Source organism: Nelusetta ayraudi, unplaced genomic scaffold (genome assembly GCF_046127955.1).
Source record: "Nelusetta ayraudi isolate G7.1 ecotype Tasmania unplaced genomic scaffold, CSIRO-AGI_Nayr_v1 ptg000006l, whole genome shotgun sequence".
NCBI classification, from domain to species: Eukaryota; Metazoa; Chordata; class Actinopteri; order Tetraodontiformes; family Monacanthidae; genus Nelusetta; species Nelusetta ayraudi.
Window position 1 is genome coordinate 4666507 of NW_027466056.1, and position 25147 is coordinate 4691653.

The 25147-nt window shown below is 47.1% G+C and overlaps 1 protein-coding gene across 5 annotated transcripts in view; it reads left to right on the top strand.

The window, feature by feature from the left end:
- The window catches only part of LOC142881865 (gamma-aminobutyric acid receptor subunit gamma-3-like), a 65608-nt gene extending 41108 nt beyond the window's left edge, over positions 1-24500 (top strand). For all 5 annotated transcript variants that reach the window (XM_076016298.1, XM_076016271.1, XM_076016289.1 and 2 more), the window contains 4 exons: positions 2860-2997; positions 12476-12628; positions 20892-21088; positions 24168-24500. In XM_076016298.1, coding sequence (XP_075872413.1) covers positions 2860-2997; positions 12476-12628; positions 20892-21088; positions 24168-24449 — 770 coding nt within the window. In that variant the 3' untranslated portion in view covers positions 24450-24500. The remainder of the gene's footprint in view (positions 1-2859; positions 2998-12475; positions 12629-20891; positions 21089-24167) is intronic.
- Positions 24501-25147: the final 647 nt, after the last annotated feature.

Below are 25147 nucleotides of genomic sequence, written 5' to 3' on the forward strand. Positions count from 1 at the left end.
TTTCCATGATTCATAGCTTCACCGGATGCAGTCACAAGGCTTCTGAGGTAAGCTGGGAGAAAAGAGTATTTTTAGTACCTCTACGGATTGGATGTCACCAAATGTCTCTGAGTGAAGACTACAGAGAGGCAGGAAAATTGAGGCAGAGCATAAAAGTAATGGATGACTGAGATGAAAAGGATGAAGTCAGTGCAGGTAGAGGTTAAGGTGTGAGTCAGCCTCGGACTTTACTGTGCAAGATAATGGCCATAAGTTTGATCAGCATTTATAATCCTGTGAACCTTGAAATATTCATATCGCGTGTGATGAGGGGAGTCAAGACGAGATTAAAAGTTGTGCTTACATTTACAACAAACTTCATTTTAAGACAAAAAGTGATCTGTATCGGCCCTAAAAGTTAATTGGCTCATCCGGGGAGTGCCTGGCGACGACTTGGTATTTAAAGGCATCGGGGCATAGTGCTGGCCCTCTGGCATTTTAATCATTTTATCGTGGGGTTTGACAATCGGCAGCCATCGCGCGTGTGGACTGGGCGAAGAAATTTCAATGATGGGACGGCAGCAATGACCCATAAACGTCTCCATTGTGTCGGCCACAGTGAAAAGAAGATTATCCCCGTTAGCCGCACCGGTGTCCTGAAAGTGTTTATTGCCCCATTAACCTGCACCTTATTAAGTTACTCACTACCTAAAAAGCGCTGGGGATCACGTTTGCTCTCCTTTGACAGCTCATCTCGTTGGAGCCGACAGCTTTCCGACGCTTTGATTTCATTTGGGAAGAAATGTGCCACCATTCTGCTCTCACTCCGCTCAATCAGTTACCTATTTTCGAAAGGCGCATTTAGTCTTTGTCCTTTGTGTGAAGACACCACGCGGCACATCAGTGCAAATACTAAACGCTATTGATTGGAAATGGGTCTCCATTACGCCTGTGCCCTGGGCATGTTTGCGCTAAGATTTGCAGTAATGACCCATTTTTCCAGAACATGAACACCTTGAATGAAGACTTTAATCTCTCTGGATCATTACCGGCGAGGACTTCAGACCCACTAAATCAAAGCTGCCTGTTCACTCTAGTTCACCGCTTCCATTACCTGATCAGGACACCAGCATGCTGTGTAAACACCTTTTGATAAGTACCACTCTCAAATCAGTCAAATTTTAAAGTGTCGACTCTTGCTTGATTTTATGCTGTTTTGAGTCTCTTTTTTATCATTTTGGCCCGTGCTAGTTAGCTGCCTAGCATTGTGACGATGACGGTGATGGAGGTATGCTTCGTACCAGTCATGCCTCGTATCTGCTCGTGCCCTCCAGTCATTCAGTCAGTATTTCTGAAAAGTTTTGTATCTTTGTTCTGTAGCAAATTGAAAATGCCAATTATGTTTCCTTGTGATTAAATGCCAGGATGTAGCTCAGTCTGGTGGACCCGTCCGGCACCCTGTCAATCAGCTAGCAAGAGAAATGATTCGACAGCTCACTACCTGCTCTTATGGGCAATTAGTGGGTGAGGGCGGTTTGATCCTATCACCGCAGCTGCCCAGGAACCTGTTTCTTAAACGGCGGAGAGATTAGCCTCAACGCCGCAAAGTGGATCTCCCGCATTTCGGCGCGACTGAAACCAAACCGCTCGGTACAAATAGCATATAAATAACACATTAACGTCTGAAGTCATTCCTGTCTTGATAAGAAAATACCTTTCCGGCGGCATCTCTATCAAGCCTCCCGGTAATGGACCCAAACTTCATCGAGCAGAAATGACACGTCAGGTAGAATATAAAGCAAGCAGGTCAACACGTGGACGGAGGCTTGAGTGGTCGTCGCTGGCTTAAGGGGCTTTTTTTTCTCTTTTTGGAGCGAGGTCATTGGAAATTCTAGCGACCACCAACAGCGAGTACATATTCCATAGCAACTGTGGAGGTAAACTCGTCCGTGCTGTGCAATCAGCGGAGAAAGCTGCATTTGAAGCTGGTGCTTTTATTTCTCTCTGATGTAGCGTGACTCTCCCTGACCGCAGTCTGCAAAGAGCATGTAAAGGAGGTGCAGATGGTGAAGTGAGCAGTTGCCCTGGGTCTTTTTTTCTTTCTTAAGCACATAGCTTCTGTGTGATGATGATGACGCACATCATTAAGCGCCGACTGTAAAGCTGTTGCTTTTTCACCAGCGACTGTCTGGGACGTCAGAGTTCAACGACACACCGTGACCTCTGTCTTTGTAGCAATAGGGGCTCCCTCTGGTGGCCTGGGGTGAGGACGTTATAGCGTTGCGATAGAGCAGGCTTTCAGAGAAGATCCAGTGCGATGCGAATGCCGTTCAAGTACTCCATGTGAAAAAATGGTAACATAATAACACCGTCCACACTGGTATTTGGCTTGTCCCCAATACCTCACTATCACTCGCACTGGCTTTTCGATCGTCGAGCGAACATCGTGTCTTGTCGGGCAATTTCTCTGACAAGCTTCACTTGGGCTCCGGTTTCCTGTAATGCCAGACACGTCCGGGGTCAGCAGGCTACAGAGTGGGTCCGGCTCTAGAGTGTTTTGAGTGGGTCATTCTCCCCCACTTGGCCTGGCCATCGCCGGGCGCTTCACACATCACTGGAGTGTAACGCTAGAGGCGTATATGGACGATGTACAGCCTGTAATTTCACACTCACAAGCCTATTAATGTTTGAGTCATGCCACTCGAATTTTCTCTACACTAAAAAAAAAAAAAAAAGACAAATCTCCGTACAGAGCCTTTCCAAATCTCCATGATTCATTGATAACACATTCACTCGCAAAATCTTTTTCATCATGTTATTTCTGACTCTAAACTCAATGTTGGTGTGTATTTTTTATTTTATTTCATTCTTTTATCTTAGACGGCTACCCGCGAGACGAGATTGTGTACAAGTGGGGGCAGAACTCGGTGGCTACTTCGGACCAGAAGTACTGGAGGCTCTACCAGTTTGACTTCATGGGGCTGAGGAACACCACGGACGTGCTGGCGACGACGGCAGGTAGGAGCGTCTTCACTCCATCCCCTGGCTGGAAGCACCTACAGTGCCGCCCTCAGGGTGAGGTCAGAGCCACTTGGAATAAAACTCAAGTGTCTTGTCAGTAACATCTGCGTCGCGAATCCTTGAATCCCTTCTCATCAATAAGTATTCCCCTCAGGTGTGGCGGCAAATAGCTCTCTCCTCCAGCATTAATCATTGAGATTAAAGACTTAAGGGGAAATTTCATTATTCACTCCATTCCCCCTTCTTTCTGCTCCTGCTGTTGGTGGTTATGTAGCGCTATATTTGATCACTCCAATATATGATAATTCCCTCCACTTGGCGGAGCTACCAAGCAGACTTGCCGATGATTCCTGTGCAAAGTACCTGAAGTGACACGCGAGTGGGCAGAACCCACGCAAGCACATTGTCAATCCCACATCATTTTTTCTTTCCTCAGCAGCTTCTTGAGTGGACGCTTTGGTAAGAGCTCTGTGTTTACCGTGGGAAGCTATACTCGTTCGGAGCAGCTAGCTAGCTTTCTAGCTGGCCCCTCTATAGAGTTGCCTCCCTTGTCGCCCTGGCTCGATTGGCTTTTGCCTTTTTCAACCTTTGAACCCAGGGTTTTGTCTGTGTTTTTGTTGAGTTAAGGCTAAAAAAAAACCCTTCCCTATTCACCGGGCTACTGCAGTACCTCTCCCAGTGGGCACACACCACATGAGATTGACTCAGTCTACAGACCCCCTTCAGTCACCAAGCACACATTCATTCTGTCCTGTGCTCCTTCACCCAGTATAAAGCCAAGGGCTAAGAAGCGGTGTGTCATTACGGTGTGAAATATTACATATCGATATATATATATATATATATATATATGTATATATATATATATATATATATATATATATATATACATACATATATATAATCCATAGATTCCATGTGCTGCCAGGCCTGCTACCTACTTGGAGATAGGATGTGCATGGCCCGGCGAGAGAACATAGAATATATTTCCAGTTCTCAAAACCCTCTGCTCCAGTGACGATCACCTTCCGCCGTCTGCGACGCTGCAACACCTCCCCTCACCCGGTGGATTTTTGGAAGGTGCCCCATAGGGGTGGGGGTTTACCGCTTCGTGTGGGACGTACCCACCAGGAATCTCCTCCAGCGGCCATAGGTGTTCCGGCTTCCAAGCACCATAGAGAAGAAGAGCTGGACACACTTGAGCACTTCCGCCCTCAAGGGAGACTACTCCGTCGGCAAAAATGGCCAACCAGGACTCCATGGGGATTGAAGCATACCCTGCTATGGATCACGTGGTGGCAGCTACCTTCCTCAATGATGCTGAGATCATAGGTAGCAGCGACCAGCTCCTGAGCGGCACCTTTAGTATCCTTGCTACCATGGCTTGCCTTAATATGCTCCATGCTCCTCAGCTCCTACTTGGCGCACGCGGTCCCTACACTCACAGCTGGCAGCCAGAGCCAGATTGACGACGCAATGGAGGTATTCAGACTGCTTGGTCTTCTGCAGTCCGAATTGATATGGGCCAATGGCCAGGCGGTGGCGTCAGTGGTTTCATCTCGCCGTCATCTTTGGGTGAGCCAGTCTAAGAATCTGCCCTGTCATGTGAGAAAGGCTTTCTGTGAGCTACCTTTCACGCCAGGCATCACCTTCGGGAGAGGGGTGGATGACATACTTCGTCAGACGGAGAGTCTGCGCTTGGTCCGGTCGTTTTTCAGCACTGCCAGCCCCGGTCCAAGACCTGGTCCCATCCCCAAGCTCAGTCTCAGGGATGTGGGCATGGTGCCCAGGGACAAGGGAAACAGCACAAGACTGAACGGCATGGAGGCCCTTTCTCTGGCCATGGCCAGTCCACAAGGAAGAATCCGGGCCCCAGGCAGTGACCCTGACTGCCAGTCGACTTCAGCCGCTTCTCCCAGGCTCAAATGGCAATCTGAGAGGAGCGAGTGGGGTCCCCTTGGGTGTTGGACAGTCCTAAGGGAGTACAAACTCCAAATTTCGTTGTCGGCCACTACCTTTCTGGGGCAATCAGGTTACTTCTGTGTCCGATCCTGCGAAATGGGTGGTTCTCCAGCTGGAGATCACCTCCCTTGCCGCCAAGAGAGCAAGGGCGGTGGCTAGTATCCCATTCTGGTACATCCACGGCACCACAGTCGCCTTTGTCTTTCGGTGACGAGGACCTGTGTACTCACTCTGGCTTGTTGGCGTACCCGCTCCTTTCTAGAATGGGATCACCAATGGTCTCTCCATCACATCAACGTTCTGGAGCTCAGGGCAATGCGCCTGGCTCTACAACGTTTTCTTCTATACTGTACCTGGAAGACCGGCACGTCTTGGTGCGGTCGGAACTCGCTTGTACCTTCACCAGGTTCTACCGTGTCAATGTTGTCCCTGAGAATCGTTGGAACAAGCTGTCCTGGAGGTTGCTTCTGCTCAGTCAGAGATGGTGGGTTCCTCCTTATGAGTTGGACCGGGAGCAGGCCGTTCCCACAGGGAGGGCTTGAGCTCTTCATTCTTGTTGATGGATCATTGACTGATCTGGTAGTTCATATATTGGAATGATCCAATATAGCGCTACATAACAAAGGTTACCTATGCAACCACGGTTATGTGAGCGATTAGATCACTCCAATCTGGTTGCCGAGATCAATTGTGCCTCGGAAAGGGTAGAAGGATGTGGTAGTGCCGCGTGGTCTCCACCCACTCGCGCGTCACTTCCTGTACTTTGCACGGGAATCATCGGTAAGTCCGCTCGGTAGGGAATTCATTTATCATAGAAACCATATATTGGAGTGATCCAATCGCTCACATAACCGTGGTTACATATGTAACCTTTGTTATCGGGCTGGTCTTCCAAGAGGATCCTATGTGCTTTTGCTATAAGGGAAAATGTTCGCGCTCAAACATGTGCTAATTGTACAAAGTCAATCAAAATAATGTAGACACTCATCAGGAAAAGAAAAACTGGCATAAATAATTCAATACTAAATTTGTTCAGACATAACAAGATCAATACAAGTTATACTTGGCCTTTACAATTAGAAGAGGTGCTCAAAGTGATGGCCATTGACTGCTTGGGAACGTTTGTTATCTCAGTACTTGTTGATGCTACACTTATGAGCGTAACGCTATTGTTTAGGAAAAGAAGTACTTATACAAGTTAAATATTTATATCAATTTTTCTTTTCCTGATGTGTGTAAGCATTATTTTGGTTGACTGTGTACATATTTATTATTTTTTATTATAAACGTATTTATAAACTTATTCTTATGCTCAGCATTAGCTGGCAGTGTACAGTTACAGCCTCACTTTTCCATATTTTGAGAGGAAAATGTGTATACTGTTCAGCTACAGCAACAGAATTTCTGCCACAAACTATCGGCTGATGGCTAAATCATGTCCATGACGATATTCTATCCGTTGATATTGGACGAGACTGATCTCGCGGACAGCGTTTATCTTGAATGAGCCTTTTCCTTTCACTTGTTGCCTGTGTCCCATTGGGAACATTCGGTTGAGCGTCGTGTTTGTCCCGACATCTTTGTTCCTCATCAAAACGAAGCATAAAGGTGAGTGGTGAGACGCGTCCTTGGTTGTGTAAACGTTGTTTTCCCAGACCCCCGCTGCAGTCCGGGCAGAACTAATTTTCTGCCGAGGAGCTCAAACGTGACGGCAGGCCCGCACATCCCAACCTCAGGCTGTTCAAGAACATTAGTGTCTCATTTGTCATTTATTTATTTTTTTAACACTCCCTTCAATGATGATTACATACCGGGCTAAGAATAAAAAATACGTACCATTAATTTACATCATGATGAACTTCGAAGGTGCTGCTGCATTTCTCTTGTTCCCTACATTCCTACACAAACACACGGGATGTTTCTGGCAGGTGAAAAGTATCTTGCGGCAAAATCTGCTGACAGTCGCGACTCCGGATCGCGCATCCACTAGCTGGTTCCAGCTGACTGCGCCTGACAAAAGATCAGCTTAAACAGCGCTGTTGGGTGTTGTGAGCTGGCCTGGAAGTGTTGCTGTAATTGCTGTTTATATTTGAGCATTGGCAGGCTGACAAAAACAGGTTGAATGTGCTGATTTTCCTGGACAAATTCCCTCCGTGTGAAGAGTTGCCCTTTTAAAACATCTTCAATCCAAGCTGGAGCTCGATACTCACAAAATAATAATAAATAATAATTAGTGTATATTTTTGGATGTTATAATTTTTACATTTTGGGTCATTGCAACTGTGTTATTTTTGTTTGCTCCGTTTGGTTTATGTTAAGATTGCAGAGAAACACACAAAAGCAAAAGAATGCCCGTAGCTTGTACACGGAAAACGGGCTGGAGGCGTTGGCTTTTCCGATTTCCACATCATGTTTGCATTATTCCCAGGTTACTCACTTTTCGTGGGATTCCAAATGTTTATAAGCTAGCGCGAGTTCCCGGTGACGTGTTCTGTGAGCTAAATGTGTGCTATGTATGAAAATGTCGAAGTATGAACATACGTGACTAGCAAACTAGCGAACAAAATGGCGTCCGGCACCGCAGCCTGTTGTTCCCTTGTGTTTGATTGTTTAGGTTCCTGGGCTATTTTTGTGTGTACGAAAAACTGTTTTGTGTTCATGCAGTAGGTTAATGCGAAGGTTCTGATGAATTACAGCGGCAGCCTTGTCAAATGGTAGACCGTTATACGCAGTTCATGGGATTAAATGCTAAGTTATGTAGAAGCCAAGTTCACGATTATGTATGCATGAAATGAACTGTAGTTGAGATTTTTTTGTTTATTTAAAATGAACACCATGAATGAATATGTTAGTATAAAAGCACAGATTTCCAGCTGGCGTTTACGTCTCCTTAAATTAAACCAGTGGACCAAACATGACTTTCTGTCAAAGCACATTCAATTGGCTGGTGCCAGAAGCAGGGGGTTAAATAATAATAATAATAATAATAATAATAATAATAATAATAATAATAATAATAATAATAATAATAAACTCCAGATTACATGGCATATAAAACATTGTATGCTGTGGTTCAGTGCCGGGGGGGAAAGGCTAAAAATGAGAAATGGGACGGGGCCTTGGAATGCAGCAGGGATAATTGAGACTCGGCGTAGCCTAATGCCGCCTAATAACAAGTAAATAAAACAAACAAAAAAACCCAACAAAACGAGCCATGGATTACGTGGCTGCGAGGCAGGAGCTGCAATTTTAAGGCCCAACCTTTGAGAGTTGTTTATTTTTCATCAAACGAGAAATCTTATTATCTTCAGAGCGCAGACCAGGATCAATAAACCTCTGTGAGAAAATACTCAAACCAAGCCGCTCCTCCTCTTCCCTTCCTCCCTCCCTGGCCCTCTTCACCTCCATCCCTCAAGGAAATTCATTTCAGCAACACCTTAAACCCCAGTGCTCCACCCCCGCCCATTCCAGCCACCCATCAAATGTGGGGGAACTGTTTAGCTCACTGCCCCGCCCCCTCCCCCCCCAAAAAAAAACAAAAAACAATGTGCTGATGCCAAAGACCAAACCTAGTTCTGCTCAATATTTTTGCCAAAATAAATTATACACGGAAATGTGTCAAAACATTTGCGACGACACTTTCGCTGCATTCTCCGGCGGAGAGGACCGTATGAAAAGGAGGGCGGAGGCGGGGTATAAATATAAAAAAAAAAGAAAGAAGAAGAAAAAACAGACAGACAGACGAGGCGACGGGTGGAGGGCGGGCTCATGAGTATTCCGCCCGAGCATATAAACACCGAGGAGCTTTGTGCCGCTCCACACTGGGAGTTTTAACCGGTGGAGTTTTAAAGAATGGCTACTGTCTGGCTGACTTCCCCCCACCCCCAAAAAATCAAAACAAAACAAAACATGAAAACCAGGAAGTGCCAAGAGAGACGTGCCTCCTCGCAATAAGCCACACGCTGCTGCGCAACCTGTCGAAAATAAATTAAAATACATAAAAGGCTCCACCATAATCTAGACACCACCGTCAAAAAATAAAATGAAAACTGAAAAAGAGGTCTTTTTGCTTTTCCAGCCGCGTGCCTCGCCGGGGCTCAGAGCAGCTGTGCCCCCCCCCCCCCCCCCCTCAGGTCTCCTCAGCCGGACACGGTTTGTTTGCTTTGCAGCGTGGTCAGTGTTTCAGCGCAGCGGAGTCGAGGCCCACTGAGACCTGCCGCCGCCGCCGCGGTAAACATCTGAATCTCAAGCCTGCCGGTTTATTTTTAACCTGTCCTGTTTCTTTATTTCCCCTCTCCCTCCCAGCCACTCTCTATTGAATTAATGAGGAAATGAGTGCGCGAAAGGTGCTCGAGCGCGCCGGCACGACAACAAGAGTCCAGTTGCGACACAGTGAGCTCGTTTTAGTGCCTTTTGTGACGTCACAAAGGGCACCGGGACACCCCCATCCACTCTGTCCAAGCCCACGGGAAGGCCCAACGCAACACCACGTATCATTATTCACGTCCTTCAGTGACGCTGTGACCAGACGTTTAGCTTCATGTAGCGTTTGTTCATTATCAGTCAGCAGATCCAGAGTGAATCGCAGCGCGAGGCTGGAAACAGTCGGAAGACACCTGCTCCGGCAGATCCGACTCATCCGCTTTAATGCCGAGGAAAAGAGGCGGGATTTGGTGGCTGATGGAGGTCAACGGATCCCCTGCCTACAGATGTTTTATTCAACCCGACATCCCTTTCCTTTTTTTTTCTTATCTCTTTTAATCGGAAATGCCAGGCAGGCAAGCAGCAGCAGCAGCAGCAGCAGCAGCAGCAGCAGCAGCAGCAGCAGCACATCATCACCTCTGATGATTCCGCTCCTCCGTCGCACCGGATTCGCTGCTCGGGTGAGGAGCGGAAACTTTGTCGGAGGTTTTCGCGACGACGGTCTTTGTTCATCAAACGCCGCCGCCGCCGCTGCTGCTTCCAGCCGGGCTCCCAGTAACGAGCGGGCCGCCTGGTAGCTGTGCCATTAGGGGGGAGTTGGAACAGGAAGCGGCCCTGTCGCCATCCACACGCCCTTCCCTCCGGAGTCGGAGGGATGGCCTCCATTTCCCGAGGCCCCATTAGTGTCTTTTTTTTCCCTCCTCGCTTGTCATTTCTGCTGCTGCACTTGTGACGTGTGAATTTTAATCTCCTCCGCCGCTCCTTGTCCACTTATTTTTCAGCCCTTTGTCAGCGTTGCGTCCTCCTTTCCGCCCACCCCGAGCTCATCTTCGTCTGTCAGTCGGAGATGAGCTTGAAGCGGTGGCAGGACTTTTTCTTGGAGCCATCGGCGGCGGAACTGAACACGCTGGTCATGTTTTTCGGGTGGGCGGCACCGGCGGGATTTGACAAGATTTTAGCTGACGCCGCACAAAAGAGCTCTGCCTGAGACAACTTGAGAACAAATGAACTGGGGATCTCCTCGGGGAGCCGTCCCCGGTCCTCTGACTCTGGGGTGGCGCCCTTCAGTTTCCTATTTGTTCGACAAAACAAGATTCTTATCGGTCTTCTTTCGGAAAAACAAAAAAACAAAAAACAAAACAAAACAAAAAACAACGAGAAGACACGACTGTCATTGTGTTTGTGATGATCCAGCAACCTCACAGCTCGACAAAAAAAATGTTTTATCGGGCCGCCGTTGCCTACGGCCGCACAATAGACCTTTTAATTAGTCGGGAGCTGGAGTGCCGGCTTCAGATCCGGAGGGACGACGGTCCGCTGTTTGTGCCGATGCAAAGGTTTAATTTACAAATTAGCGAGGGTCACCTTGCAACTCGCCGCAGCTGCATAACAAAAAAGAACAGTGCTTTATTACATGGCAAATGATTTACCAGTAGGTGTAGTAGAGTCAGAGAAACCAACTGACCCAACATTCATCATATGAATGCTCCTGAGTCTGTGTAATTGAATAATTAAGTGAAAGCGGCGTGTTCAAAATAATAGCAGTGTGGAGTTTAATGAGTGAGGTCATTCATTATGTGAATAATCAGGTATCATTCAGGTGGCCCTCATTTAAGGATGAAGCCAGCACATGTTGTACACGCAATCCTCTCTGAAAACCTGAGATGATGGGTGGTGCCAGACATTGTTCAGAAGAACAGCGTGCTTTAATTAAAACCTTGATTGGAGAGGGGAAAACATACAAAGAAGTGCAGAAAATGACAGGCTGCTCAGCTAAAATGATCTCCAATGCTTTAACCCTTTAAGCGCCAGAATTCTTTCGAGAAAATATTCAATTTTGATATCAAGATTTCAAATGGCTGTGACTTGAAATTGGTTAGAGATAAAGCCATACTGTAATCGAGAAAAATCTTCAGTATGACCCAAACTTTGTGAAAGGAGTAAATTTTTGTTTGTTTGTTTTTGTATTATGTCAGATGTCAGGTATGTGTATGTCAGATCCCTGTCTCCACAATACCCCACAGGCTCATCAAAGTGTTTTATCCACTTTTGATCATTTTCCACATATCTCAAACAGACTCAGCCATCATCACTGTAATTTACAGGGTGACAGCGAACATCCCTGCTGCCTCCACCGGCACTGGCTGGGCGTTTCCTCCCACAGCTTCTACCACGTCGATCACTAACTCACTGCGCCCTCCGTCACCATTAGCGGTGTTTTGAGCACTCCTGCTTCCCCCACCATGTCACGTAAAGACGCACGGGCAGACTCGCTCTCACGGGACGACTGAACATCATCGTCAGAGTTTGAATATTCCTCTTCAGAATCTGAGTCAGACATTACTTGACGAAGTACTTCGTCAATGGATAAACCTCTCTGCAATGTATTCTCGGTAAAATTCACTGTCTTTCTCTCTCTCTCTCTCTCTCTCTCTCTCTCTCCGCTCCCACTACAACCACTTCCTCGTCTCCTCGACTGAGGCGGGCTTTCTCTCTATTTATACTCCGAAATCCCGAAATCTGAATATAAACACCCCCACAAATGCTGCTCAGATTGAAGCCGCATGTGTCTGCCATCTCCTGGTGTAAAGTGGAAACTACTTTCAGCACCATATGTGCCGCTATGGCCTGTTTAATTTAGCAATGACGCTTGTTGCAATTTTGCGACCATGGCGCCTAAAGGGTTAAAATGGAAAGCCAAACCAGAGAGACGTAGAAGAAAACGGAAGACGACCACTCAAATGGATCGAACAATAGCCAGAATGGCAAAGACTCAGCCAATGATCAGCTCCAGGGAGATATTTTTTCAGTTAATTGAGTAAATATTTGAGTTTGTAATGAAAAACAGACACTGCTATTTTTTTTTGAACAGCCCAATATAATTTTTTCCTTCATTTTCTGTACAGTAATTAAAATATTAAAAAAATTTTCTTCATGTTTTGAAGTAAAATATAATGTGCAGTGTTCCCAATGCATGGAAATAAAAAATATTGTAAGGATTTTGAGCTTTACTCACGTTTTAAAAAAGGCCACTATTGTACGTACAATAGCGGTGTTAATTTAATGCTTAAGGCTTCCTCTGTCTCGGCAGGTGACTACGTGCTGATGACGGTTTACTTCGACCTGAGCAGGCGGATGGGCTACTTCACCATCCAGACCTACATCCCCTGCATCCTCACTGTCGTCCTCTCCTGGGTCTCCTTCTGGATCAAGAGCGACGCCACGCCCGCCAGGACGGCGCTAGGTACGTACGCGCTGCCGACGCCGGCGCCCCCTGGCTTCACGTGTCAGCGCTTTCTGTTCCTTCTCTGCTGCGTCGTCCCTGTGTCGCATGTCGCTGCTTGTTTTGTCGTTAATGTTGATGTTTTGTTTGTCCTTTTCTCTGCATGAGCTGGAAGTTACTGTGAACTGCCCCCCCCCCCCCCCCCCAAAAAAAAAAACAAACCCTCCATGTTTCATCAGAACTGAGGAAACCGCAAAAACGAAACTACTTTTTGAACTGAGGATCCACATTCCTGGTTGCTGTGATTCGGATGTAAAATTTATGAAAACTGACCGACCATGTTGGTGAGATTCCAGGCAGACGGGCTGAGCTCCTGCCGCCGCCTCGGGGGCCAAAGTTTGAGTTGTGTGCAATGTTTAATTAGAGGTGAACTTCAGCCTAATACACTAACATCACTCTATCGATGGGGGTGGGGGAGGTTTGGGGGCTGGGTGGGGGGGGTTGTTATTAATTAGACGGGAGCTTCCTCAGCCCGAAATGGTTGACATGTGAGCCATCTGTGAGTGTCAAGAGAGCCAAGTTGTCAAACTTGACTCTGGTGTCGGCGGAGGGACTGCTGCTGCTGCTTCTGCTGCTGCTTCTGCTGCTGCTGCTGCTGCTGCTGCTGCTGCTGCTGCTAGTTCATAAGAAAAAAAGACATGAACAGCCAGCGAAATACTCCTCCGTCTTTAGTCTCACCTAAAAATGGGCAGATGGTTTTCCACTAATCAGACCAACCTACTGACTTCGAACAGAGCAAGTGAGGGACGTGGCAGTTTAGCTGACCAGTCTCTAAAATCTGTTGTCGCTTCTGGCTGAGCGTTTTCCCATTATCAACCACCTTCCATCGCTGCCATTTTTTCAATTTGCGATGCTCCCAAGAGTGCAAGTCGGCGCTCTGTGTATTCACCCAGGATGCTTCCTGGTCATAGCTTCTTCTTCTTCCTGCTCCTCTCTTTCTTTATGCTGCTCTTCTTTTGTGGTTTCTCAGAGCAGCTCAGCTGAAACCCCTCAAAGCCTCTTTCTCTGCAAAGGCAGGTGATTGTTCGTGGCGTCCAGTGACTGTTGGGAGCTTTTCAAGATGGATGCGTTGGGTTGATGGGTTGCCTCTGACTCTGGCAGCCCTCCAGCAGAGCGATGCGCCTCACTCGTGCGACACCAAAAACGAATTAAGTTCCAACGGGTCGCACTTGACCCTCCGAAACGAGCTAATTTCTCCAACCTGCCCGCCACCTCACGCCCGGACGCCGCTTCAGCCCTTCCGTTCATCCCGCCCCACCCCCCCCCGCCACATTCAGCCAATATCGCCGAAGGTCATCAGCAGCGTCTCGGCGGTAATAATGGTGTAATGAAAGCTCACATTCGTCTCTGTTCGTTCATCAAGCCCGGAGGAGAAAACTTCACCCGTGGCCCAACAATGAAGTCGTCTCATGTTCTATCAAATTCAATAATAAGCCCAAGTTATTATTCAGACAGGCGTGGGGCCAAATGAGGCCTTTTCCTCTTGAGCTGCAAGCCGATCATAATGGGAGTCTGCGGCTCTGTTTTGTTTTTCGTGTTGTTTTCTATTTTTTTGTTTTTTTACGTGGCCTTCCAGCTTGATGAAAGCTGTCAACATGACAGCCGCGGCATCTGAGAGCAGACGAGATGGAGACGGCGCGGGTTTTATTTTCAGGGCGCCTCGTTGGAGCCGCTGATATTTGGCTGTAACGACAACGCGGCGGCGGAACAATTATTGTAATTATTTTTAATCCGTCAAACGTCCCGTAAACGAGCAGATGAAGATGCATCGGCGTCGCTTCATCTTGATTTAGCTCGCCTCCTCGTTTTTGTTCCCTCTTTTTTTACGCCGTCGGATGACAAATACGGCCTCGTTTCAAAGCATTCCGCAGCCGCTGCTGTTATTTAATCTCCATCACACTGTGCCGCACGCCCGTCTCGCTCTCTCTCTCCCCCTCTCTCTCTCTTTCTCCTTCTCCGTCGCGAGGGAAGGCATTCAAGGCTTTACGCCGCGTGGGCGCCGCCGTAGGAGCGCCTGATCCTCGTCAGACAACAGGTCGGCGAAGGGTCCGAGACGCCGGGTTCTCGCCTTCCGTCCAGATAAACATCAACATTTTGGCTCGGTGACAGAAAGTCATTTAGCCTCCGTCGGCGCTCGGCCTCGGTCCTGGGGCTGAAAGAGGAAGCGGGTAGATAAGGGGAACAAGGCGGGAGTGGCGGGGCCAACCAGTGGGAGGAGGCGTCAAGCCCGCGGGGGAGGGAGGCGGGAGGATGGATGGGTGGGCGTGGGCCCTCCCCCTCCCTCCCCCTCCCTCCCTTGTCGTCCCTCCCTTGTCGTCCCCAAAACACGGCATCCCTTGACGCCACGCCAACCTGTTCCAGGTGGTGTTTCCAAAGAGCTGTCACTCAGGCCCGAGGGGACGGAGCTAATTCCTGGCGGAGCTCCGTCTCTGCAGCCCTGGCGGCTCTTGACGGAGATGAGCAATACAGAGGCAGCCAAAATAACATACTGTATATACACATCAGGAAAAGAGACACTTGTATAAATATCTTATTTGCAAAAGTACTTCTATACATATCGAAGCTTCTTTTGAAGTTTGGTCAAATTACGATAATACTGGCAAAACGACTTCTCCTACTATTTGTGGCCCTTTGACAAGAAATTGGAAAATGCATGTGCAGCAATCCCATTGGACACTACTGCCCAAGCAGTAGTTCGCCATACACCAAATGGCCACCACTTGGAGTGCTTCTTGTAATTGTAGAGACCAATGGGAACTTGTGTTAATGTTCATCTCATTTTCCATACCCGCTTATTCCTGAGCTCAGGGTCACGGGGGTCTGCTGGAGCCTATCCCAGCTGTCTTAGGGCGAAGGCAGGGGACACCCTGGACAAGTCGCCAGTTCATCGCAGGGCCACATAGAGACAAACAAAGACAAACAACCATTCATACTCACGTGCACACCGACGGACAATTTAGAGTGTTCAATTGACCTCACATTTTCTCAAAATCTTTCCTTAGGTTTTAGGATGCTGAAGTCAGCAAGGTGTCGTGTTCAATGTCCTAGTCCGGGTCCTCTCCGTCCTGGTGACTCACTCCCCGAGCTCGACATCTTAATGTCATCTGCCTCGACCCACCACGGGTCACCTGATTCGGTCAGAACGTACATCACCGACTCAACCGGGCGTCACTCTTTCGATCCCGAGAGTTACGCCCATCTACATCTTTTGAGATGTCTGCTGCTCTAGTTGTTGCACGAGGCACATGTTCCCTGCACCGAGGTATTTTTGCAGCCTGGCGCGAAAGGGTGGGGGTGCAAATTGGTCTCACCTGCTTAACTCAACAGGCCCTTTGGTACCACATGCTCCGGGGAGGCAGGCAGCAAGGCGCAGGATTTGGCGGCTGGCAAGGCTGATTGGCATAGTTTTGACTGGATTATCTTGGTCACCATCCGTGGAGTCTGAACGTTAAAGGTAAAAGTTAAAGCCCCACCAATTGTCACATCCCGAAGGATGTAAAATTAGTCTTCTGCATTCAATCCCTGCCCTGAAGGAGCGGAGAGCAGAATCAGTGCCGAACTCGGGAATCACTTAGGTGATCTAAACCCCCCCACCCACCCCCACCCCAGTCCAACATGTAGTTTATGAAGTTTGCGATTATCTCCAACAAGACGTCAACAGTGTCAAGAATCGTTTTCTGGTGATGTAATTGAATACTGCAGAATTGGGCTGCACAATGCTGAAAAAAGACAATCACAATGTTTTTTGGGGTGGGTAGAATGGAGATCACGATTCTCTCACGACATTACGTTTTTCACGCGGTAGACGTTTTTCCCCTCCCGCCACCGGATTCGGCTCTGCATCACGTGGTGCTTTCTGGCATTGTCATTGAGAAGCGCTTGTTTTCGTGCAGCGTGATGTCCCCAATGAAAAAAACTGTGACAGGATTGTCGCCGTTTAGAAATTAGATTGTTGCGGGTATGAATCGACATTGCAAATTTTGTTTTTCTTTTACGATTAATCGTGCAGCCATACTGCGGCTTACCTCCGTACTAAATAGAAAGCGGTCGCATGTATCCCGGCCAATAAAATTTAAAACTGCCCAGGGGAGCGCTTTCATTCGTGAAACTGCAGGGGAAGCTCTTTCTCTTCTCGTAGAACTTGTTATCCGTCATAAATGCGACGAGAATGAAAAAGGACGCCCACGCATTTATCCCGCTCGCCGCGTTGTTTATTCCTCCAAACACGGCTCTCGTGCTGATGCTCAAACGCCCCGTCACTGTCAATACGTCAGCCCAAGACGGGAAGACTGGCAGAGCTCCTCTGCGGGAATCTCTACCCAGAATGCATTAGGTCTGAGATGAGAGGCGATAGCGGAGGCTGAGCTCCGGACGTGATGAGCGAGATCTAAACCGGACGCTCTCTTCACGACCGAGGATGTTTTTCATGCTTTTGTGGTTTCCCTCTTACGCGGTGACAGCACAGCGTGCTCTTATCTCCGTCCCAAAAGGAGCCCTTGTGTGGCCCTCCGACTGATTTTATACATTACAGACGTCCCTCCAGCCAAGGCCTCTTCAATCAGATTAGGCCGAGGTTCCCACGCAGAGCTTTCTCATCCCGAGTCACTTGCGCTCTAATTTGAAAGCATCAACATAATTACCGCCAAACACGGGTGCGTGATCGTGTTTTTTGTGTTTGTTTGTTTTGTTTTATGTTTCGTTGCGCCACGCAAGCAGGCGGAAGAACGGGAAGGGAACCGCCTCCGTGGCTTTCCCCCAAAAAAACAAGTCTTTTTTTTTCCCCTTTTTGATTTATTTCCCCTCGGTTGCCCCCACCGCATAATATCAGCTTTCGCTTCCGCCGACTTTGCCTTGGCGTGCATATTCATGGGCCGCTGTGATCTCCGAACAAACATCCCGATGCAGACAGACAGTAGCAGGTTTCGTGGCTGCGAGGGATGTGAGCTTCACGCTAACAAGCTCGTCTCTCTGATGAATCAAACGGATATTTTTAGAAATGTTTTATTCTCACGCGTGCGGATGTACGGTTTGTCGAAATCCTCTGACTGGCTTTTTTTTTGTTTATCTTCCCTCAATTAAACAAGTTAATGCATCAAACAGGGCTAACACGCACAACAACAACGCTGCATTGCAAAAGCTGTAATTGAAAGGATTAATTCGCATTCCGTGTCCTGAAAGGTTAAGGAAATTAAAACACGCGCTTGGAGGTTATGATGAGAAATAGTTTACTAGTTAACTGGTCACGAGAATATAAATAGTACCTAACCGTATGAATTTAATAAGCTCTATACTGTATTTGTCTGTTGACAAATACAGGTCTCCCTTTTCCACTGCAAGCCGATCAGAACCGATTTCAGCCCAGGTCCCTTGCCGGGTTGTTTGGCGCGTTTAGGCGCAGCTCGGTGAGCTTTTCCCAGTGCCACCAAATGCCGATTAATAGCTGGACTACATTAGGCCAGTGGGAAAGGGGCTATAGAAACTGATTGTTCAAGCATATCCTTAACTAACTGATAGTTAAGGACATGCAACAGCATAACAATTTAAACATGTTGCAGCGCGTTATTTACATTATAAACTGCTAATGATCTCCATCCTCCTGGCGCTCCATTCCTCAAACAGTTGGACATCCAAATGCGTGTTCAAACATTGATTCCGACATCGGAAGTGTTGAGCACTTTGCGGACATCGGCAGCATATTTACTTTGCACAGTGGGCATATGCACGGTCGCTTTTCTCACTCGTGTGTGACGGTTCCATTTTTTATTTATTTATCGACGTGCTCTGTCTCGGCGCGAGGCTTTTCGGACTCATTCAGACGGCTGGCACAAGCCAGAATCACCCAATTAGTCATCCTGAATTTTCACACACAAAGCTGACAAATGACCTTGTGTGGAAATGCGCCCCAAACCCCCACCCTGCAAATTGTGCGCACAGCTTGTGTCAGGGAAAAAGTGAAAATTCAAAGCAGCGTGTTTTTGTTCCGTTTTTTGTTGTTCGTTGAGCTTTTCCTCGACAGTGCTCCAGCAGCGTTTGACTTGATAGTTCTGGTTTAGTTATGGTGGGGGGGCCGGCTGTTCGTCTACCTAGTCCGGTGCTCAAACCTAATGAGCAGATATTGTGTGTGTGTGGTGGGGGACTTAGGGGGGGTTCTAGACGAGCTCTCCACCAGAGGAGGTAGCTGGAAATAGACGGGAGCAACTCGTCTCCATGGAAACGGCAGACAAAAACAGTGGCACGCTCTGCCATGAAAGACGTGGGAGAGAGGGATGAAAGGGGTGGGTGCAGTGAGGAGAGGAGGGGCAAGCTCACCAGAGCTGAGTGAGTGTCCCAGCGGTCGTCGATGCCCCAAAGGGGGGGGGGGGGGGGGGGGGAGGGGACTGGTGGTCGCGTCACCGCTTTCATGCTAACAGGCAACACGGCCAAACTTCGACACTTCGGAGATTGGACACTTCGGATGTCGTCACTGCGTTCACCCGTCCAAGACCCTCAGGAGCGTCATTGCAAATTTCCCCATCGTGGGATCAATAAAGGTCTTCGTCTTCTTCTTCTTCTTGCGCCGCACGGTTGCGTTTCAACGGTTTGCGTCAAATGCAGCAGCCCTCAGTGCACTTCTAGCAACTGCAGGGTGTGTTTGTTTTGACATTAGCAGCGCTTAAGATGTGCCATCATAGACTGCCCATTTGTTTTCTTTGACTTGATATGCATCTTTTATTTTGTTGCAGAAAAGTTCATATTTTACCTAGGGTTACCCTAGCTAGCACGTGTTACCCTCAAATCTCCTGTCTTGTTTAGTATGGTTCATAAAACCCCAGGCCAGAGGCAGAGTGATGGATCTTGCTGTACTTAGCCTTCCCAGTGACGTGTTTTAAAAAAATACAGTCGATGTCTTGTTGTCTTTATTGCACTGCTTAACCTGAAATCACTGCCTTGGGTTGCATTTTCTAGAGAAATTAAATTCTGCACTTTTAACTCGCAAATTCAGAGCGTGCATAAGAGGAGAGACACTTCTGGGGCGAAAGAGAAAGAATATATAGATTTTGATGTCTTGCAGTGTTGTAAATTTCTACTCCTGCTTGTTCAGTTTCTTTGTTAATTGTATTGCTTTTTCAATTTGGTCTGTCTCAGTCTGCCGCCATTTAGTTCTTTTCATTTTAAAGCGCTGAGGTCACACGCTGGTTGTTTTGGTTTGAATAAACATAAACTCCAAATACGCTTTCTTGGACACGTCCCAGAAAATGCCTGGAAAGAATCAAATTTGCCAACCTGTCCGCAAGGAGCCCCTCAGATTGTTTGCGAGTGGTGGCTGAGGTCATTAATAAAGTGCAGCAGAAAGACGCAGCACTTAAAGACACGGCAGAGCTGAGGCACGGTGATGAGACGGCGGCCGCTCAGTGAAGCGGCCTGAGGAGGCTCCATCGCAAGCTTCTAATATCCAGAGAGTCCTTCAGGTGATGAAGGAAAACAAACGAAAGATCAAAATGACTCAGTAGTTGCAGATTGAGGACCTGGGAGCCGGGCCGAACAATAGGTCTCCTGCAGAAAAAACTAAAATGTCAAATGTGGAGGGCTCGGGGATAGAAATGAAAAAGACTGAAGCCGTGATCTCTCCTCAATTAGCCCGAGAGATGAAACAGCAGCATGGTGGATCTAAAAGTGAAGTAAAAAAGGCTCCTTTGGGAACATTTTTAAAGGATACCTACATTTGAAAGTAGCAAAAGTCTGCTCTGACTGACTGTTTCCCATTGGCCACCTTCAGGAGCAACATTCCACAGTTGTTGCTTCTTTTTCTCAGTTAACCAGCTGCTCGACGAGCTTAAATGAGCTCATCGCCTTTGCAGACACGTGGCCAGAATTGCGCCTCGGGCCTTTGGAGCCTCTTAAGACACAGAGGTCGCATTTGAGTCAAGCAGCCTAACCCTAACCCTGGCATGGTTCCTCAAGTTCTGATCGACCAGGGAGGCAAAGCAGTACGGAAAAGGAAATTTGGTTTTAATTATTCCGGCCTTCCAGCAGGTCCGGTTTAACGTCCCCAGCGAGACTGGCCTGACCCACCCGCTTTCCATATGCCCACACGGGTAATCCGGGTCGTGACCGGCCACCCGGAACGCAGTGGATACCCATCGGGAATTCCTGTCCGCTCTGACTTTTTGCTCTTGCGTTTGCCGCATCACTTGCTAAACACCAACCCTCTCCCCTCTCACCTCAACCTCCTTCCCCCCTCCAGGTATCACCACTGTGTTGACCATGACCACCTTGAGTTCGGTGGCCAGGAACTCGCTGCCACGGGTCTCCTACGTGACGGCCATGGACCTCTTTGTCACCGTCTGCTTCCTGTTCGTCTTCGCCGCCATGATCGAGTACGCCATGCTCAACTATTACTCCTACAGCGTCCGCCGGCCTCCCCCCAAGACGCGGAGAATGGTATGTTCATCGTGAAAACCAGTGTGTCATCGTTGTATGTGCAGAGTCGCCGTTTTCCGTCAGTACTTTGTGCAAATAACCGCTGACTGTGATGTTGTTAGCGACTGAACAGACAATGTGCAAAAGTAAAATCAAATCTTAGGGGGGGCCCCTGGTGGCGTGCCACAGTATAGGTCCCCTCAAACAAGGTTCCACTCAGAAATGTGAGACCACAGCCATCTTAATCCTTAAAGGTTGTTAAAGTGTGTAATATTTGGAGATTTTGAGAAGAAACGGCGACATCAAGTGGTTAAACTTTAGATTGCAGCGCTCACCCTCCCCCTCCCAACCGTGCCAGTGAACAGTGCACACAAACCAGGATACCTCGTCCACCTTCTGCTTCGTTGGTTGATTTGAGGACGCGAGCGTTCACCCTAAAAACCAAACGCACTTTCAGGCGGCCAACTAACTAGGAACCAGACCCTTGCTCAATATATGTTCTTATTTGTAAATATGAACCGTTCTATGGGTAGGACAACCAAATTTCTTTTACTGTACTGCAAGTGTACACTTTTATTAATGTATTTATGGGCAGTATATGAAACTTTTACAAATATAGAAATTGTAAATCAGTCCAAATTTTACACACTGGACCTTTAAGTCTTTATCCTACATGAATGATGGTGCCATATAATCATCTAATCATTCCACACAGTACTAAAGACCAGACACAGGCTCCTTGTAGAAGCAAAACTAGAGGCAGAAATACTTTTGTTTGTTTTTTTTTTACAAAAGCTAACGTCTGTCGTGGATACGTCAATATTCAGGCACTATATGTGGTGAAAATTCACCCCGAGGCCGGCCAATCAAATACTGCCTGCTGTATCTAAGGTGGCGCGACTGAAGGCAGCCCCCCCCCACACACACACACACTTCCCACCCACACTTCCCACCCTCCCAGCCAGCACGTAATGAAAGTCTTGCGTGGAAAGCATCACATCTGGTCGAAAGGGACTCGGGTCTCATTGAAGCCATAGCAACAACCGGGAGCCCTCAAGACCCCCGCAGCTCCCCGTGGGATTGCTCAGAGTGGCGGCTGCATCCCCGCCCGGACAAAGGAGGCGAGGCTCTGAGATGAAAGTGCCACAGCTTTCAGAATGTTTCAGAGTGTTTACTCACTCGAGGAATTGGGTGGGAAGAATTCACGGTGCGCGTGTCACGCTGAAGTTAGCGGCGAGGGAACGGGTTGGCTGGAAAGGCTGGCGATTGGTGTCTCACGTCATGACGGCCTTTAGGAAATTAAATTGTACCGTATATGCATATATATACCTATATGTGCCACATGTCCACATGTATATGGATGAATTGTTCAATGTGCACACAACTTCAAAAAACCTTAGATACAAATTTGCATGATATCTTCTCTCAACAAAATGCTGAAACAAGCCTTATTTTTGCCTATAAATATAGGCATATATATATTTATGTGTGTGTATATATATGCACATATATATACACACACACATATATATATATATAATATATATATTTATGTGTGTGTATATATATGCACATATATATACACACACACATATATATATATATTTATGTGTGTGTATATATATGCACATATATATACACATATACACATATATACATATATATTATATATATATATATTATATATATATGTGTGTGTGTGTATATATATATAAACATATATATACACATATACACATATATATATATGTGTGTGTGTATATATATACACATATATATACACATATACACATATATATATATATATTATATATATATATATATATGTGTGTGTGTATATATATATACACATATATATATATATGTATATATGTGTGTGTGTAGATATATATGTCAGCATGTATAGAAGTAATGCACAAGGCTTGCTGAAACGTGCGTTTCTCTGCCTCCGTGGCTGCACACGTGCAGTGGACAGCGCTTCTTCTTTTTCTATGAATCGCTCCAGCGCGAGCGCCCGACACCGTGCGTGGGCGCCGTCAAGGCTGCACCGACCGCGTAGGCACCGCGAGTCAGCCACCGCCGCTGCACTTTTTCCCACTCGCAGCCCATCTCGTCCCCCCACCCACTTCACATTTTGTTCTCGGCGTTCGCAAGCCGATTGGCTCAAAGCATTGACAAAAAAAAATCGAAGGTTTAGCGTTTGGTTCTCGTTGTGTTTAGTGTCTTCTTTTGCATTTCTGGCCAAGTCCAGAAGCCAATTTTTCCCACTTAGGCTGCATGTCGCCTCCTTGTGCCACCCACCCACCCACTTACTCATCTGCATCACTACAGTAGTGGCATGTAACCCAGAGGGAAGCGCCAGTCCAGCTCCATTTTTTTCTAAGGTAATTATTCAGCATGGGTGTGTTAAAAAAAAGAAAGAGAGAAAGAAGAAAGAAAAAATAGCTCCGTTAATGTGAATATGGAAAGGTTTTCAAATGGCACAGATCTGTTCAAGGGGGCTTAAACAAACATGTGAACCAGATTTCAGGAACAAAAACCTCTCACTACTCTGAACAGCATTGACTTTTTTGCTGCATTGAAACAGAGTCAATAATCCCTGCTTTATCTTTTTTCTCTCACACTGCTCGTATCGAGTTTTACAACTTGAACTTCTTCGATTTCGACTCAGTCCAGGGTTTTAACCCGCTTTTTGTCTCTTGCCCTCAGCTGAGCCGCCAAGCTTCGTTTTTTTTTTTGTTTTTGTTTTTTGACTGTTTTGCATTAGCTTCAGGGTTCAGGTAAGGTTCCGGATGTCCTGGTTATTGTTTTCCTATTTCAATTTGACACTGTGTTTGTTTTGATTCTGGCCATCAGGGATGGCTAAGTGGCTATCTCTTAGCCACTTAGCTTGTGTCAGTCGTCTGCTGGTAATGTCAGCGTAGATTTATTCTCTGCCGGTTTATGTGTGACAGTTTTTCGGATTGCATTAGTATTAAAATTATGATGAAAACCAAAAGGGAACAGAGTGTGGGCTAACGTAAAAGCTACTGACTCCGAGGTCGCCAACGTAAAACGGGACACATTGGCTTCTTCTCACCCTCTCCCTCTCCCGCGGCAGGCGTACTCCACCTTCAGCATGGTGCACAGCCCGCGGCCCATGATGCCCGTGGGCAACTCCCTGTTCTGGAACGACTACGAGGACAACTGCCTGTACGAGTGCCTGGATGGGAAGGACTGCACAAGCTTCTTCTGCTGCTACGAGGAGTGCAAAGAGGGCGGCTGGAGGAAAGGTCGGGTCCACGTCAACATTCGGGAGTTGGATTCCTACTCCCGGGTCTTTTTCCCCACCTCTTTCTTGCTTTTCAACATAGTCTACTGGGTCAGTTACCTCTACCTCTAGTTTGTCGACGGCGGGCCCCCGCCGGCCCGGTCTCTGCGCCAAGCTACATTTTTTTTTAATTTTTTTTTTTAATAATTTGCGTTGGATTCACAATTGTGGAAATTTGGAGGAACTTTATTTCTGCCCTGATTATCGGTGTGGAAGATTTTGCTTCAGGCGAAGGGATCCGTCTAGGTCATGACTTTCTTTTCGAGGGGGGTGGCAGCAAACAGCTCCAGGTGACACTGTCGAACTTGTAGAGTTTTGTTTTATGGGACTTTTTTTTGTCTGCGAAGCACCCATAGTGCCTTCCTTAGAAAGGGTGCGGCATAAAGAGACACAGTTTCAGAGTTCCCTTCATCGTCTTTTCAACTTTTATCCGTGACAAGGCCACACAAGGAGCTAGCGAGTTCCTTGGCGTGATAAGACAAAAAAAAAAACTTTTACCACTGTTCCTTTTGTAGCACATTAGTTTTAGTTGTACCCCCTAGAATATTTTTCTCCTTTCTAATATAGTAACATTTTATTATCGTCCCTTCTATATTCCTCTTCGAGTTGTTTGGATTTTCACAGCGAGTCGACGAGCTCACAAGTCTGTTTGTAGTGGCTGAGTATTAAGTTTGTGTCAAGGGCAGTTGGCTGCCCGCTAAAATATTGACTGTCTTGGTTTAACAGTGGTCTATTGTTGGTTCAAACAATGAGATTTTTTTTTTTTTTCC